Source organism: Suricata suricatta, chromosome 10 (genome assembly GCF_006229205.1).
Source record: "Suricata suricatta isolate VVHF042 chromosome 10, meerkat_22Aug2017_6uvM2_HiC, whole genome shotgun sequence".
Taxonomy (NCBI): Eukaryota; Metazoa; Chordata; class Mammalia; order Carnivora; family Herpestidae; genus Suricata; species Suricata suricatta.
This window is the reverse complement of record NC_043709.1, coordinates 93,147,724-93,162,869: the sequence shown is the minus strand read 5'-3', so window position 1 is coordinate 93,162,869 and position 15,146 is coordinate 93,147,724. Positions and strand designations below refer to the sequence as shown.

Here is a 15,146-nt window from a genome sequence, read left to right as displayed (position 1 = left end):
GGAGCGTCCATGCTGCCGGCGCGGGCGGACGCCCCCAGAGCCCCGCACCCTCCCGCCCGCACGGTCCGCGCCGCCGGCCAGAGGCCACTTACTTTTGGGGCCGCCGACCTCCCGACTCCCTCCGGGGGAAATGAAAGTTGTCACGGCGTCTCCCCTCGGGCCTCCCTCGCCTGCCCGGCGTGCGGAGGCGCCGCCGCGGAGCCGGGAGGGCGGCTGCGCTCCCGCTCGCGTCCGTCCCGTCGCGCTCTCCTCCTCCTCCTCCTCCTCTTCTTTTCACTATATTATCTTCTCCTTCTCTGAGGGGTGGGTGGGGGCGGGAAGCTTAGAGAGAAGACGTTTGCAACTTTTCTTCACTCTTTCTCTTCCACCAGCCCCCCCCCCCGTCAGCCTTGAAAAAACAATGTTGAAAGGGGTGAAGAACTTAGGGAGGTGAACGTGGAGGGCCGCGTGGGGAACGCGGATGAGGGAGGGAGAAGTGATAATAATCGTTTAAAAACTGATTAAAGCCCCCCAAACAGTGATACACAGACAGAGGGGGGGAAAGGCGGGGGGGCGGGTGGGGGGTTGGGGGAAAAGAGAAAGAGTCGCTGGTCAGGAAACTTCAAGCGCGGATGAGGTCATTGGTTTAAAAATAAAGAGATGGCGTCACTTGAAACCAATCCCAGTGAATGAACTCAGCGGAGCCCCGGGGAAAGGAGGAGACAGGCGAGGGCAGGGCGGTGGGCGCCGGGCGGGGCCGCACGCCCGCCCATCCCGCGGCTGTCCGGGTCCGCCGCGCGACTCCGCGCCTCTCTTCGGCCGCGCGGGGAGGGGTCGGGTCACGTTCCGTTCCGGAGTTCGGCGACTCACAGGCAGGTTCCGCAGGCGCCGCTGGGAGGAGCCGGGGCTGCCCGAGGAGGCGGCCCCGCGGCCTTCTCCTTCCGCGCCCGCGCGCCCGTCGGCTCCGACCCCGGGCGGGGGGCTGCGCCCCAACAGGTATTTAAGGGTGTTTTCTCCCACCCACCTACCCCCCCTCCCCCAGACCCAGAGCCTCTCCCTCCTGGTTGCGCTGTTTCCAGCTGCCTCACCAGCGCGAAGAAACGCAAACAAATGATTTGAGAGAATTGTAATCACTCCTTCAAAAGTCTGATGAATCCCAAATGTAGGGCACTGCCGTCTCTTGTGAAAGAGAGATTACAGGTACTTTCAGAGAAACCACTGTAGTGTTGTCAGGCATTCAGCCATCTACACGTGTTTGGCGTTGAAAGACCCCACAGTACTACTTCTTATATTCGTTACTTCACTTTGTTTATGTTTGCTTATTTACATTTACAAATTTAATGAGAATGAGCAGCATAAAATTCTCTTCTCAAATGTTCTCTACATCAGGCAGCACAGAATCATTTTTAAATCAGACCAGAGGTTCACCGTCTCTCGAGAGGTGCAAGTCCCTGTTGATTTAACTCTATATATTTCGTGCATTTTTTTTAATTTAGATTAATCAAAATAGCTCTGCTTTGAGATTACATTACACTCTTTGGAAAACTAGAGATCTGAGGTGGTGACAAACCAGGACTTGGAATCCGTGAATAGGACAATCAGAGCTTTATTCTAGTGTTCTTTGAGCATTTGAGCATGAAGCTGCTTCTACTGAGAAGTACTCACGTGGATATCACATAACAAAGATGTGATTAACGACGGAAAAGCACACTGCAAGTGGACTGCTTCATGAGCCAGAATTTATGTGCAGGAATAATCTAGCTTCTAAAATATTCCATTTCCAATGTGCGGGATTTGGGACATTGGTCCCTAAAGACAACTTTATTGTGGAATGTCCATTTGGACACTGCCTGAGGGACTTTTTAACTGGCCAAAAATCTGAACGGCAGGTTTGGGGTGGGTTAGAAAGATCTCTGGACTGCTTTTCTGCATTTAAATCCTGCAACTAAAATGAATTTGTTACTACTGATAATCATTTAAGGTTACTATTGGAGTAAGCCTCTGGGAACGTCCAGCTCATCTTTCAGAAGAGGAAAAGGAGCCTATCCGGAGATGGGAGACCGCTGAGCACTTGAGGCAGTTAATTGGGCCTGAAGGCCACAGATGCAGAGCCCACGTTCTTCTGCCTCTACCTTTGACCTCTAAGATTTTTGCTGGAAGGAAGCAATCTCTCCCGCGCGGCTCCCGGTCCTCTGGTGGCCAGGAGATGTTACTGCAGCTTTAATGAGATTACCAATGTTCTTCCAGTAAACTTCCAACAATCTAGTAATCACAGCCCTGCTCATTTTAGAACAACTTAGAAGGGGTAGTTTAAAAGGATCTTCATCTCAAATCTGCTTACTTGGAGGAGTTGGAATTTGGGGGGAAGGAAGGAAAAGAGAATCCCTTTACATCCTGACACTCCAGCTTTAACTGACATATCTTGAAACTTCTACCCCCCTTTTTATGTGCCTTCCATGTATGTGGCACCGTGATAACTATTATGGGAGCCCTCCCAGCATATATCATCTAGTCAGGGAAACAAGACGTAGGTTAAAACTAATTAAGAACTAAATTAGTGATTGAGGGGCACATAATATTGGTTAAAAGAGTCCAGTGGAAGGGCACCTGGGTGGCTCAGTCAGTTGAGCATCAGTCTCTTGGTTTCTGCTCTTATCATCATCCTCAGCATCCCAGGGTCGTGAGATTGAGGCCATTGTCTTGCACTTACCACAGAGCCTGTTTAGGATTCTCTCTTTCCCTCTGCCCCTCTCCCCTGCACATGCTCGCTCTCTCTTTCACCAAAATAAAAAAAAAAATTTTAAGCCCAGCAGAAAAAAGGAGCACTGTAGGTTGGGGGTGTCAGGGAAGGCAGCCTCTGAAGAGCTTTGACCTCATCCTTGAAGGATAGTTAAGATTTAGTTTAGTTTGTTAAAAGGGCTCAGGGGAAGGATAGTTCTAGAGGGGAAATGGCATGAACAGAGACATGGGTGGAGTGATGAAGGTGTGTTCAGGTGAGGGATGAGTAGACCATTCAGTAGTACTAGAGACTGGTGTGTAGCAACTGCGCTGAGTTAAAAAGATTTAAAGGCACATTAATGAAGTACTTCAATGTTAGGAAAAATAGCCTGTTATTAGTCCAACAGGCTAACGTTGAACAAGTTTACTTTGCTAAAGAACACATTTCTCCTTGTTCTGCTAAAAGAGCTTCTGTTTTGCTAACAACAAACATGTGAAAGCAGATTAAAAACTACCACTTACAATTGTTCCAAAGAATATGAAATATTTAGGTATAAATCTAACAAAACATGTATGGGATCTATATGCCAGAAAATATAAAATGCTGCTGAAATTAGAGAAAGCCTAATTAATTGGAGCAACTCATGATATTCATGGATTGGAAGAACCAATATAATAAATATGTCAGTGCTTCCTAAGTAGATACACAGACTTAACACAATACCTATCAGAATCCCAGCAAGGGATTTTTATAGGCAGAGACAAGCTGAACCAAAAATGTACTGCTTCTGGGGCGCTTGGGTGGCTCAGTTGGTTAAGCGTCGGGCTTCAGCTCAGGTCATGATCTCACGATTGTGGGTTTGAGCCCTGCATGGGGCTCTGTGCTGACAGCTAGCTCAGAGCCTGGAGCCTGCTTCAGATTCTGTATCTCCCTGTCTCTCTGACCCTCCCCTGCTCACGCTGTCTCTCTCTGTCTCTCAAAAATAAATAAAAAACATTAAATAAATAAATAAACAAAAATGTACTGTTTCCAGCACCTTTAAAGGGATGAGTGAGTGCTAGAGTCCCCAATATAGAGAGCTCCTATACTTAGGACATTTCAGTGCATGTAAGTGTGCAGTTGAGCCTTGGTTTTAGTTAGAATTAAATATGGGGCAGGAGTCCCATAATCTTTAGTGCTTAGACCCTCTTAAGTTTTTAATCCACCCCTGGCTGAGGCTTAATCATTCTTCAGCTATTGGTAAGTGAGTGCCTACTACCAGCATGTGCCAGGCACTGTGCCTGATTCTGAGGGTTCATTTATAAGTTAGAGAAGCAAGGCCCCTTCCCCAATGGAACTAACGCTCTAGTGGGGAGAGAAGACAAGAAGCAAATAAAAGCAACAGCCAGAACAGTGATAGGACTGACTATGTGGGGAGAAAACTGGATGATGTGATAGCAAATGATTGAGGGTGGGTGGTGGTGGAGGAAGGCATTCATGAGGAGAGGACATTTGAACTCATCCTTGAAGGATGTTAACCAGGGATGTGGTCTTGGCAGAGGAAAGAGGCCATTCTGAAACTTCTGGAGAAGCAGAGTGACCTGTAGAAAGTTGATGTGTTTCCAGAACAAAAGAAAGGCCAGTGGGGCTCAGAAGTATAAAACGAGGGCAGGGAAGAGCCAGCCTGTGTAGGATCTTACAAAATTTCCTTTTTATGTCTTTATTTTATTTTATTTTATTTTGAGAGAGGGAGACAGAGTGTAAGCGGGGGAGGGACAGAGAGAGAGGGAGACACAGAATCTGAAGCAGGCTCCAGGCCCTGAGCTGCCAGCACAGAGCCCAACACAGGGCTCGAACCCACAGACTGTGAGAACATTACCTGAGCTGAAGTCGGACGCTTAACTGACTGAGCCACCCTGGTACCCCTGTGTAGGACCTTATAATACATGGAAAAGGGTTCAAATTCTAACCTAAAAAATTTAAGCAGGTTAGTACATGATCTGATTTATGAAGAGGGTATTTATAAGTAAGCATAATAGTTTAGTTTTGAAAAGAGAGTTCGAAGAATTTATAAATATTTAATCTGGCAGCTCCCATTTCAATGGGAAGGAAGCATTTTTCATAATTTAGTTAATCTTCCAGGAATCCCTTTAATGCCCCCAAATAAATGTTCTTACCCTAGGATTCATGTATTGCTAGCGAATATGTGAATGGACTTCCAAGGATCTAGGAGGCACCTAAAATGTTGTGCATATATCTTTATGGGGGGTTTTCTGTGAGTTCCTAGGTTTCAACAGATTTTTCAAGGATTATCAACACACACACACCACAAAAACAAATAAGCCCTACTTTACATTTAAGGCTTGGCTAAGACTTTGAATGGTGAGAGCTACAATTGTCCTGGGGCTCCTGGCGTCATACAAATGAATCATAGTTCTGTAAAGCAGCAAGTTTTGCCTCAAAGAGATGACCCTGTATTGGAGGAGAGCAGTTCTTGTGGCAGAGTAGGAAACAGAATATTTGTAGCATTTTTATCAAAAATGCTTCCTTATTATTTGGAAAGGGAGCTGCCAGATTAAATGAGTATTTATAGGTTATTGAAACTCTGTCTTCCAAACTAAACTATTAGGTTTAGTTATAATACCATCTTTATAATTCAGATCATGTACTAACCTGCTTAAATTTTTTAGGATAGAATTTGACCTCCTTACCATGCATTATAAGGTCCTACACAATTCCAAGAGTTTGCCTCTGAAGAAAGAAACATTTCCCTATGTAATATGAGAAGTAGAAGTTACGTAAGACATTACCAGGTATATCCCATTCACTTTACAGACATTAAAGCAAAGGTCCTGAGAGGTTAAGTGGCTTGCCCAAAGATTCACAGCTAGTCAGACACTGAGCTGGGATTAGAAACAGGTTTCCCAACTCAGTACAGCACTCTGTGCTCCTCATCTAAAGAAACAAAGAAATTGCACCAAATATAGTACTTAAAAGTCTAACGGGAATTCAATTTCATTCAGTGAAATTAAGCAAGCACATACTCTTTACTAAGGAAATGGAAGGAAAGAAGGAAGTAAAGGGGTTCAAAAGCATAAAATCCCAGCTCTGGAAGAGATGAAAAAAGCTCGGTGTCAAATTAAGACTTACAGCTGAGAAAAAGTAAATAGCAATAACACTGTGTTAACAGTGTATATCTGATCTTTAAGTAGCAAAATAGACATAATAAGCTATAAAAACTAGATGGCTTTTTACTTATCAATTTGGCAAAGATTGTTTTAAGTGAATGATCCCAGGATTCGGTCAAGAGTGTGGTGAAATAGGCCTTCATAGTATCACTGGTTAGAGTACAAATTGGTGTCAGTATTCTGCAGGGCAATTTGGCAATATGCTTTTATAAGTCTAAAAACTGCATACCCAGCAATTCTACTTTAAGAATTTTATCTTCAGGAAATGATAGTATTATTTTCATAGACTTATAAATAAGGATGTTCATTGTAATTTAAGATCGTAGATAACGTTTCTTGCAAATGATCTCATTTAAATCCTCACAACTACTATTACTTCCATTTTACAGTTAACTTGTTTAATCACACAGTAAATGGAAGAGCTGTGATCTGAATAACATGTCCTACATATCCAAGCATAAACAAGATCACAGAAGCCTTATAAGCTATGCCAAAGGGCTTGGACTTTATTCAAAGCAAGCAGTGAGGAAGCCACTGGAAGATTTTAAGCAGGAGAAATGACAGGATCCAGTGTGCATTTTGCTGCAGAAAGAATGGTTTGGTGGCAATGACATAAAGCAAGATGACAGACACCTACACAAATTAGAGAATTAAAGAGAAATGGAGAGAAGACCCATGGAAGGGATGTTTAAAAACTGGAATCGAAAGGACCACTAACCAGTTCGTTCTGAACCGTTAAAGGGGACGGCCGTATCAAGGATGATTCCTAGGTTTCTGACTCAAGCAAATGAATGGGGGACAGTGCTACTTACATCCCCAAGGGAAAGAGAAGTTGAATTCTAAGCATGTTGAGTTCAAGCTACTTATGGAAACTGAAGAGGAATGTTGTGTTTATGAATCTGAAGCTTACAGGCCATGTCTGGGCCAGAGATAAAGATTTGGGATTCATTAGCCATATTGTAGTTGCAGTCATGGCCAATGGATGAGGTCATGCAGGGATAGTGAGAGAAAAAAGATGTTGGGAATCAAGGGAATTACTGATGTTTTGGGTAGAGGTGGTCCAAAAGGAGATCGCAGGGAGGCTGAGAAGGAAAATCTAGAAAAGTAGAAAAGCAGTGGACCACGGCTGTTACAGGAAGTCAAGAAAAGAGTTTCAAGCAGGGAGAGAGTGTGCTTCCAGTGAGTCGATGCTCAGAGAAGTCCCGGTGGTAAGGTCTAAAAAGTCTTTCTCTGATTCAGCAATAAAATGACCATGGACAGGGTGGTTTCACTGAAAACAGTCTTGCACAGGCAGGATTGCAGTGACTTGAAAGGGATTGAAAAGGTAGAAAATAGAAACAGTGGGATAGAAGCTATTCTGTCAAGAAGCTTGACCCTTAAGGAAAAAAGGATCATCCCTCGCTATAGACAGATGCGGCACCTGTAAACTCTACAAAGATCCTCATGATGTGATAACCAGACTGTTTTGTTTAATCAAACAATTCATAACAAGCAGATAGAGAGTGCCCTGAGAGATGTGAATTTCTCTGTTGCAAGCTCAGGGCAGTTTGTCAAAGTTATTTTGGCAATGGATTTATCATTTCTAACATCAAATGTATTTATTTTCAAAAGGCTGAAAAACTCTTTGATAACCACCAAAAGATGAGGGAGGTAGTAGGGAGTAAGTAAATAGAAAAGAGGCTAGAAAGTATTTGTGAATTTTGTTTCCTTTCATCTGACCCTAAAGGAAAATAGTTGGGATAAATACAGTGATAGTCTTTTTCTCTAATATAAATAATCATTTTTTTAAAAGGCTGTTTTTTGAAGGTCAGCACTTTTTAAATGATTTTCCCATTTTCTGAGTAATTAGGGGTCTCAGTGTGCTCAGCTTTAAAATTCACAGTGGCTTTCTGGACTAACAATGACAACATTCAAAAAAACACTCCTGTTTATAAATGTAAACATTTGCCATTAGGAACTATTTATTTTCATTTTTATTTATTTGTATTTTTTTAAGTAATTGATTGTCACGTTAACTAACATACAGTATATACAATGTAGTCTTGGCATCAAGAGTAGATTCCCACGATTCATCGCTTACATACAACACCCAGTGCTCATCCCAACAAATGCCCTCCTCAATGCCCATCTCCCATTCCCCCCACCCCCAGACCTCCATCCCCATCAACCCTCAGTTTGTTCTCTCTACTTATTTATTTAAAATATGTAACACTTCACGAATTTGCATGTCATCCTTGTGCAGGGGCCATGCTAATCTTCCTTGTATCGTTCCAAGTTTAGTATATGTGCTGCTGAAGCGAGCACTGTTCTCTGTATTTAAAACTCTTTTATGGTTTGCCTCCATCTCTGTTTGTAACTTATTTTTCCTTACCTTTAGGAACAATTTTTAACCAGTAGCAACTTCTTGTTCTGTGTCGATTAAACAGCAAGAAAGGATATTCTGTACCAAAGAGCAAAATGCTGTACTTTTTTAACAACATAGGGCTTGAACTCACAACCCTGAGATCAAGAGCCACATACTCTACCAACTGAGCCAGCCAGGCCTCCCGTAAAATGCTGTTTTAATTGAAAAATTCTTTTTAAATTTGTGTAAAGCCCATTTTTGTATTAAAGAGAAAGGTCTAGTCCTCTTTAACACACTGAGTCTTAGGAATATCTCAAGCCACTTCTATAAAGAAACTAGAAATTAAGTGGAATTTGAAAATAAATTAATATCACCTTGTTAAGTCAAATGCACAATAATCACATGCACATGTTAAATCAAATGCACAAATTTTCAACTCTCATAACAACCATAAGAATTAGGTATTATTATTACCTCATCTGAGGTCGAGAAAGGTTAAGGAGTTGACTCAAAGACATAGAGCAAGTGAAAACTCACACCCAAGTTTTCTCATAGGAGGTTTTGTTGAGAAGATAAACCAAAATGCACAGCATAAGTAATTCAAAATAATAGTATAAGCATCTTAGAATGCATTTCTCTGATTATTGGTTAAACTTACTCAGATATGTGCTACAAAAGTTGGAACAAATGAGATCTCCCTGAGCTGGGGAATAGGCAGCCAGCCACAAATTCAGCTCTATCACAAACTGGCTGTGTGACTTGAAGGAAACTTAGTTTCCTCATCTGTAAAATGAAGGTAATTAACTCCAACTGTCAAGAGCTGTTGTGTGGTTTAAATGAATGCCACATAAAGCACCTAATATAGTACATAGTCCACATGGTGAATACTGACTACTGATTCCTTCCTCTTTAGGAAAAGCTGTGTGTAGAACTCACTTAGATCTGGAACAATAGACTGAATTGGGATATTAAGAGAGAATGGGAAAGCTCATTCCAGGAAGAGAAAACACACAGTCGGAGACACAGCAGGGAAAATGTGTTTAAAATAGTTTAACTGAAGCAGAACATTTGTATTGAGAAGTATATAATAAGCCTGGAAGCAGTTTGGGGCCAGATTACATAGGGCCTCAGCCAAAGAATTTAGCTTTTATAAGTAGCAAGGAATGATGGAAAACTTAGTTCCTTTTGAAAAATCACACTTTATTAGCTTTATCTTCTATGATAAAGCGGTACCTGTGCCTTGCTAAAAGTCTGTAAGTTACAGAAAAGTGTGAAGAAGAAAGTACAAATCACTGTATTCAATCTTGGGAAAGGAATAAATGTTTTTATTGTTCTATCCTTTGGTGGTATTCTGTTTCAGTTTTTCTTTTACCATGTACATTAGTTATTTTAATACTAATAATGAGGCTTTATAAATACATGGAAAACACTAAGCATATTTACGTAACTGCTTTTTAATGCGAAGGCTTGCCTCTAAAACATGGAATTATATATTTAGGATGATCAGATAACCAGTGAGAGCTCCCTAATGCTGGGATGAATGTAGTTTGAGCAACACATTTATTGGGCACAGTGTTTGCTTATCTTTATGATGTATCTTATCCTATAATTTCAACCTTAAAGTTGTAACTTTTCCTTTTAACTGTACTCTAATGAAGCTATTTAAGTTTTCAAAAAATTATTGCTATCATCATACTAAGTATAACCTCTGGGGACATTTGGATATACCTCCTCCCTTTTAAAGGTTTGAACTTGGAAATGGATGGGACAACAGTGGGTTGTTAGATGGCTTGGTCTGACCAAAGCATATTAGAAAGATCTAAGGAAGGAAATCATGGAAAAAGAGAGACCATATTGGGCAATGGCAGCAATTCAGACCTAAGTCAAAAAGGGCTAAGACTGGTGCAGTGGCAAAGGACAGGGAAGGAAAGCAACAAATGCAAGACATAGCACAAAGAGAGAACTGAGAAGACTCAGTGATTCATTTGCTATGGAGGGTGGAGATGAGTAATAAAAGATGATGCTAAGGTGTCACCTTTGATGAGTTACATAAGTTTCAATTTCCGCATCTAGATAATGGGGCTAATAATTGTACCTTCCTCATAGGGTTGGTGAGAGGATTAAATGGATGATGTCTAAGATGCTTAGCACAATAACTGGAATGTGTTCTCAGGAAGTGTTAGCTGTTATTGTTTATATAGACGTTGAGTATAGATGACTGGAATAACAATGACATTCTTTTTTTTATTTTTATTTTTTTATTTTACTTTTGATACAGAGAGAGACAGAGCATGAGCAGGGAGGGGCAGAGAGCAAAGGAGACACAACCGGAAGCAGGCTCCAGGCTCTGAGCTAGCTGTCAGCACAGAGCCCGACGCGGGGCTTGAACCCACGAATGTGAGATCTGACCTGAGCCGAAGTTGGAGGCTTAACCCACTGAGCCACCCAGGCACCCCAACAATGACATTCTTAAAAGAAATAAGAGGAGTGCCTGGGTGGCTCAGTCTGCTAAGCATCTGATTCTTGATTTCAGCTCATTTCATGATCTCATGGATTGTGAGATCAAGCCCCACCTTGGGCTCTGCACTGATAGCACAGAGCCTCCTGGGATTCTCTCTCTCCATCCCTATCCTGCATGTGTGCCTTCTGTCTCTCTCAAAAATAAATAAATAAACTTAAAAAAAAAAAAGAGGGGTGCCTGGATGGCTCAGTCGCTTAAGCAGCTGACTCTTGATTGGGGTCAGGTCATGACCTCATGGTTCAGTTGGTGAGATTGAGCACAGTCTCAGCACAGAGCCTGCTTGGGATTCTCTCTCCCTCTCTGTGCCCCTTTCCCACTCTCACACACACACATATGTGTACTCTCTATTGCTCTCAAAATAAATAAACTTTTTAAAATTTATTTTTTAATATTTATTTTTGAGAGAGAGAGAGCAAGTGAGCGTGCATGCTAGCATGAGTGGGAGAGGAGGAGAGAGAGAGGGCGACACAGAATCCAAAGCAGGCTCCAGGCCACAGGCTGTCAGCACAGAGCCTGATGTGGGGCTTGAGCTCACAAAATGTGAGATCATGACCTGAGCTGAAGTCAGACATTCAACCAACGGAGCCACCCAGGTGCCCCAAAATAAATAAACAAACATTTTTTAAAAAAAGAAATAGGAAAGTCTCCGTTGGAGGTCTGATTAAGGTGGGGGAGATGGGTTGAGCTATATCTTAAGACATGTCAAATTTAGGTATATGGTGGATGGTGAATTAAAAAATGTTCACAAGAAGCTACTACTGGCCAGTGATGTTTTTGACAATAGGCATCTTCTAGGAAGATTTGTGAAACGCAGACATCTGGAGGATGGATGTCCACTTCTAAGTATTATCTGCACCTATCCCCACAACCCCCATTTATTAGTAGAAATCACCCTAACTAATGCACAGCCCCTCCATGGGTTGCCTCCCTGACCAAGCAGCTCTCCAGAGAGGACAGATATCAAAGCAGTGAAGTGCCTAGGCTCTGCAGGCAGATCTGTTTGGATCTCATCTCTTGCACTTACTACTGTCTGATCTCAGGAAAATTAATGGTCTAAACTTCAGTTTTCTTATTTACAAAATGGAATACTACCAGTTCCCATCTCATAGGATTGGTGGGAGGATTAAATGAGACTATTTCAGTGTAGTCCTTTATAAACAGTACATAAGATGCTATTGGACTGTCTTTCCTGGAGGCTGTGAGAGTGGCTGTGAGTTGTATTTATTTTTTTTATCCATCCCTTGTGATGCCAAGCACAGGAAGCACTCTCTTCTAACTGCTGATCAATTTGCCCCCTTAGCAATGGTCTTCTGCCTCTCCCTATGTCTCCGTCCCTTTGGGAACTTTGTTGCCTATAATTGTGTGAAATCCTTGAATTCCAGGCAGCACCTTTGGGGCAAGATAGTCTGTCAGCCTTTGGAGAAACCCATTATTGTGGTTTTCTATGGCTGCTCTAAACAAATTAACCACCTGCTTAGGAGCCGAACACAACACAAACATATCTTCTTATAGTTCTGGAACTCATCGCATCTCGGCCTTTTGGCTAAGCTCAAGTGTAGTATCTGTTCTTATCAGTATAGTTCTGGAACTAATACATCTGAAATGGGTCACAGGGTGCCTGGATGGCTCAGTCCCTTAAGCATCTGACTCTTGGTTTTGACCCAACTCATGAGCTCATGGGTTTGCGAGGTCAAGCCCCACATCAGGCTCCATGCTGATAGTGCAGAGCCTGTGCTTGGGATTCTCTCTCTCCCTCTCTGTCTGTCCCTCCCTGGCCCTCATGCACACACACATGTGCATTCTCTCTCTTTCTTTCTCTCTCTCTTTCAAAAAAAAAAAAATAAGATCTTACTGAGCTGAAATCAAGATGTCAGCAGGTTATTTACCCCCCTCTAGGGGGACAATCCATGTCCTTATCCTTTCCAGCTCCTACATGCTGCCTGCATTCCTTGGCTTATGGCCTCTTCCATCTTCAAAGCCATCAACGGTCGACTGGGTTCTTCTTACATCAAACTCTCCCTGGGTCTCCTCTGTCCCTCCTTCCCCCACTATCAAGGACCCTTGTGATTACATTGGGCCCACCTGGATAACCCAGACTACTTCCCATGTTAAGGTCGGCTAATTAGCAACTTTAATTCCCCCCACCCCTTGCTATGTAGCCTAACATTCACAAGTTCTGATGATTAGGACAAGGACTTTGAGGAATCGGTATTCTGCTTATCACAACTTCTACAAAGAAAACTTCAGGGAGGTTTCCCCTGCTTTGCCTCTCTGCCTTGTAGGACCTAACTGATTCATCCAATAATGAACCATCAGTCACAATTTGATCATTGTTAATAGTCATAATTAGGAGGAATTTCATGCTAAGATTCTTCTTCTGATCTAATCCTGATCTACTCAATGCTTTAAGATATATTTGCAGCCAAACACAGTGAATATTAACTAAAATTTTTATATATTTTTTATTTTTTAAAAGCTTGTTTATTTTGACAGAGAGAGAGAGAGACAGGGAGGGGCAGAGAGAGAGAAAGAAAGAGAGAATCCCAAGCAGGCTCTGCACCACCAGCACAGAGCCTCACATGAGGTTGAACCCCCAGACTGTGAGCTCATGACCTGGGCTGAAATCAAGAGTTAGATACTTAACCGACTAGGCCATCCAGGCACCCCTTAGCTAAAATTTTTAAGAGAATGAATGGTCCTCGTAAACCTTCTTCAGCATGGAAAACAAAGGTTTACCATAAAGTATTAAATTTTATAAATGGTATGAATGTCCATTCCATTTCTGAAACTAAACCACCTCACAAATCCGCCATGATCATTACCAATACATTTCTTATTTCTTTACCAGAACCTCAACAGCCATGTTTTCATTTTAGCTCTGATTGATGATTAATGGACAGCAGAGTATGTCTTAAGAAAGACAGGTGAAAAATATCAGGTTGCAAGGCAAAACATGTAAATATATCAGAGAATGGAATTTTTTTAAGGGGTAAAAGGACATCAGTACTATTTTAAGAGTACCAAGAGCTCAAACACTGTAGCTGAAAAATGGGTAAAACCTCAACACCTTTGAATTCCACTCAAATTCAGTATTCCAGTCTTCTAAGCTCTTTCATCTCTAGGGCATATAAATGTGCTCCAAATAAATTGGTCCAAATGCTCAGTGAAGATAATTAAAAACATTTTTAATCACTGATCCTCATTTTCCAGTGGGTAGAGGGCTAGCCTTACTATGTGACTGAAAAATACATTTAGCTTGAAAAATGGGAGCGGCTAGCTCTTTAAGTTTGGGCAGGACGCTCAAGAAAAAAGCAAGGAGAGAGAGCCAACAAGTATTAAGCTGTATTTACATGTATGATCTCACTCAATTCTCACAACTCCAGGAGGAAGGCATTGTTCTCCCCACTTCAAAGATGAAGAAATTGAGCTTTCAAGATGTGAAGAGACTCTTCCACAATCACATGGCTAGAAAGTGGCAGCATTGGGATTAGTGTCCAATTCTACCTGACTCAATGCCCGTTCATCCTCTTCCTACCACCTTCAGCTGTGCTTCTCTGGTCCCAATTTCCTCATCTACAAAATAAAGGAGTTGAGTCAGATGATCTCCCAAGGTCCCTCACAGCTCTCACTGTATGGCCTCTGTGATTGAGAGGAGAATGGGGAGTTGGGAAGGGGTCTCAGGCACCAGGAAGTACATCCTTCTCTCTTATGTGGAAAAGCACTGGGACCATGTGTCCTACCTGCATGTCTTGAGTCCCTGATCTCTAAAAGGAAGCTGCCACTGAGAGCCACACTGTAAATGATGAGACTGGCAACGCCCTCCACTTAAAAAAAAGAAACAAGTTCTCCTTAGTGGAGCTAGTTTCTTTGAATTTACATTTTCAAAAAGAAATCCATCAACACTTACTGTTGAGAATCTTGCTGTACCCAATAGAGTTAAATTGTATTGAGAGGTTCCACCAGGGACAGCAAAGACGTAGAGAGATGGTCTGTATTCTCAAGAAACTGAGCTGAGGGACACAACTCGTTAAGCAATTTTCAGAAGACAATGTGTAATGCAGGACTGAAGTGTGTGGTCAAGACGGTAGGTAGTACAGGAGTCCAGAGATGGGGAGATCAACACAGGTTGCCGTGCAGAGGAGACTCCGTGACAACGAGGGCAAAGACAACGTTCTTTACCTTGTGTTCCATACTAGTCTTCCTTGGCCTTCTCTGTTATTGTGAAATGCTGCTATGAACCTTTTGCACAGTTCAAACATTCTCAGTTTGGGAGGCTGCAGTGGTTCCCTTCATACCACGTCATCTGAATGTCACTTCATCTTTATTGGCACATTTGGGAGGGGTAAAACCCCAATGGTATGCAAACACCGTCATGGATACTTGCTTCAAGCCATGGGACATTTCATGCAAAACCAG

At 42.3% G+C, this 15,146-nt stretch overlaps 2 protein-coding genes, 1 non-coding gene and 1 pseudogene across 6 annotated transcripts in view; 2 read left to right on the top strand and 2 right to left on the bottom strand.

Moving 5' to 3' along the window:
- DUSP16 (dual specificity phosphatase 16) overlaps positions 1-543 on the bottom strand; it is a 90,192-nt gene extending 89,649 nt beyond the window's left edge. For all 4 annotated transcript variants that reach the window (XM_029955772.1, XM_029955774.1, XM_029955771.1 and 1 more), the window contains exon 1: positions 93-543. The gene's annotated coding sequence lies outside the window, so the exon portion shown is untranslated. The remainder of the gene's footprint in view (positions 1-92) is intronic.
- LOC115305294 (translation initiation factor IF-2-like) lies at positions 10-14,284 on the top strand. The gene is made up of 3 exons (XM_029955536.1): positions 10-243; positions 679-975; positions 14,114-14,284. The coding sequence occupies exons 1-3, from the start codon at positions 10-12 to the stop codon at positions 14,219-14,221; spliced, it is 639 nt and encodes a 212-aa protein (XP_029811396.1). The 3' UTR covers positions 14,222-14,284.
- On the bottom strand, positions 8,063-8,169 carry LOC115305791. The gene has a single exon (XR_003914990.1). It is a non-coding gene; the product is annotated as a U6 spliceosomal RNA (small nuclear RNA).
- Positions 12,254-12,477, top strand: LOC115305750 (annotated as a pseudogene).
- Positions 14,285-15,146: the final 862 nt, after the last annotated feature.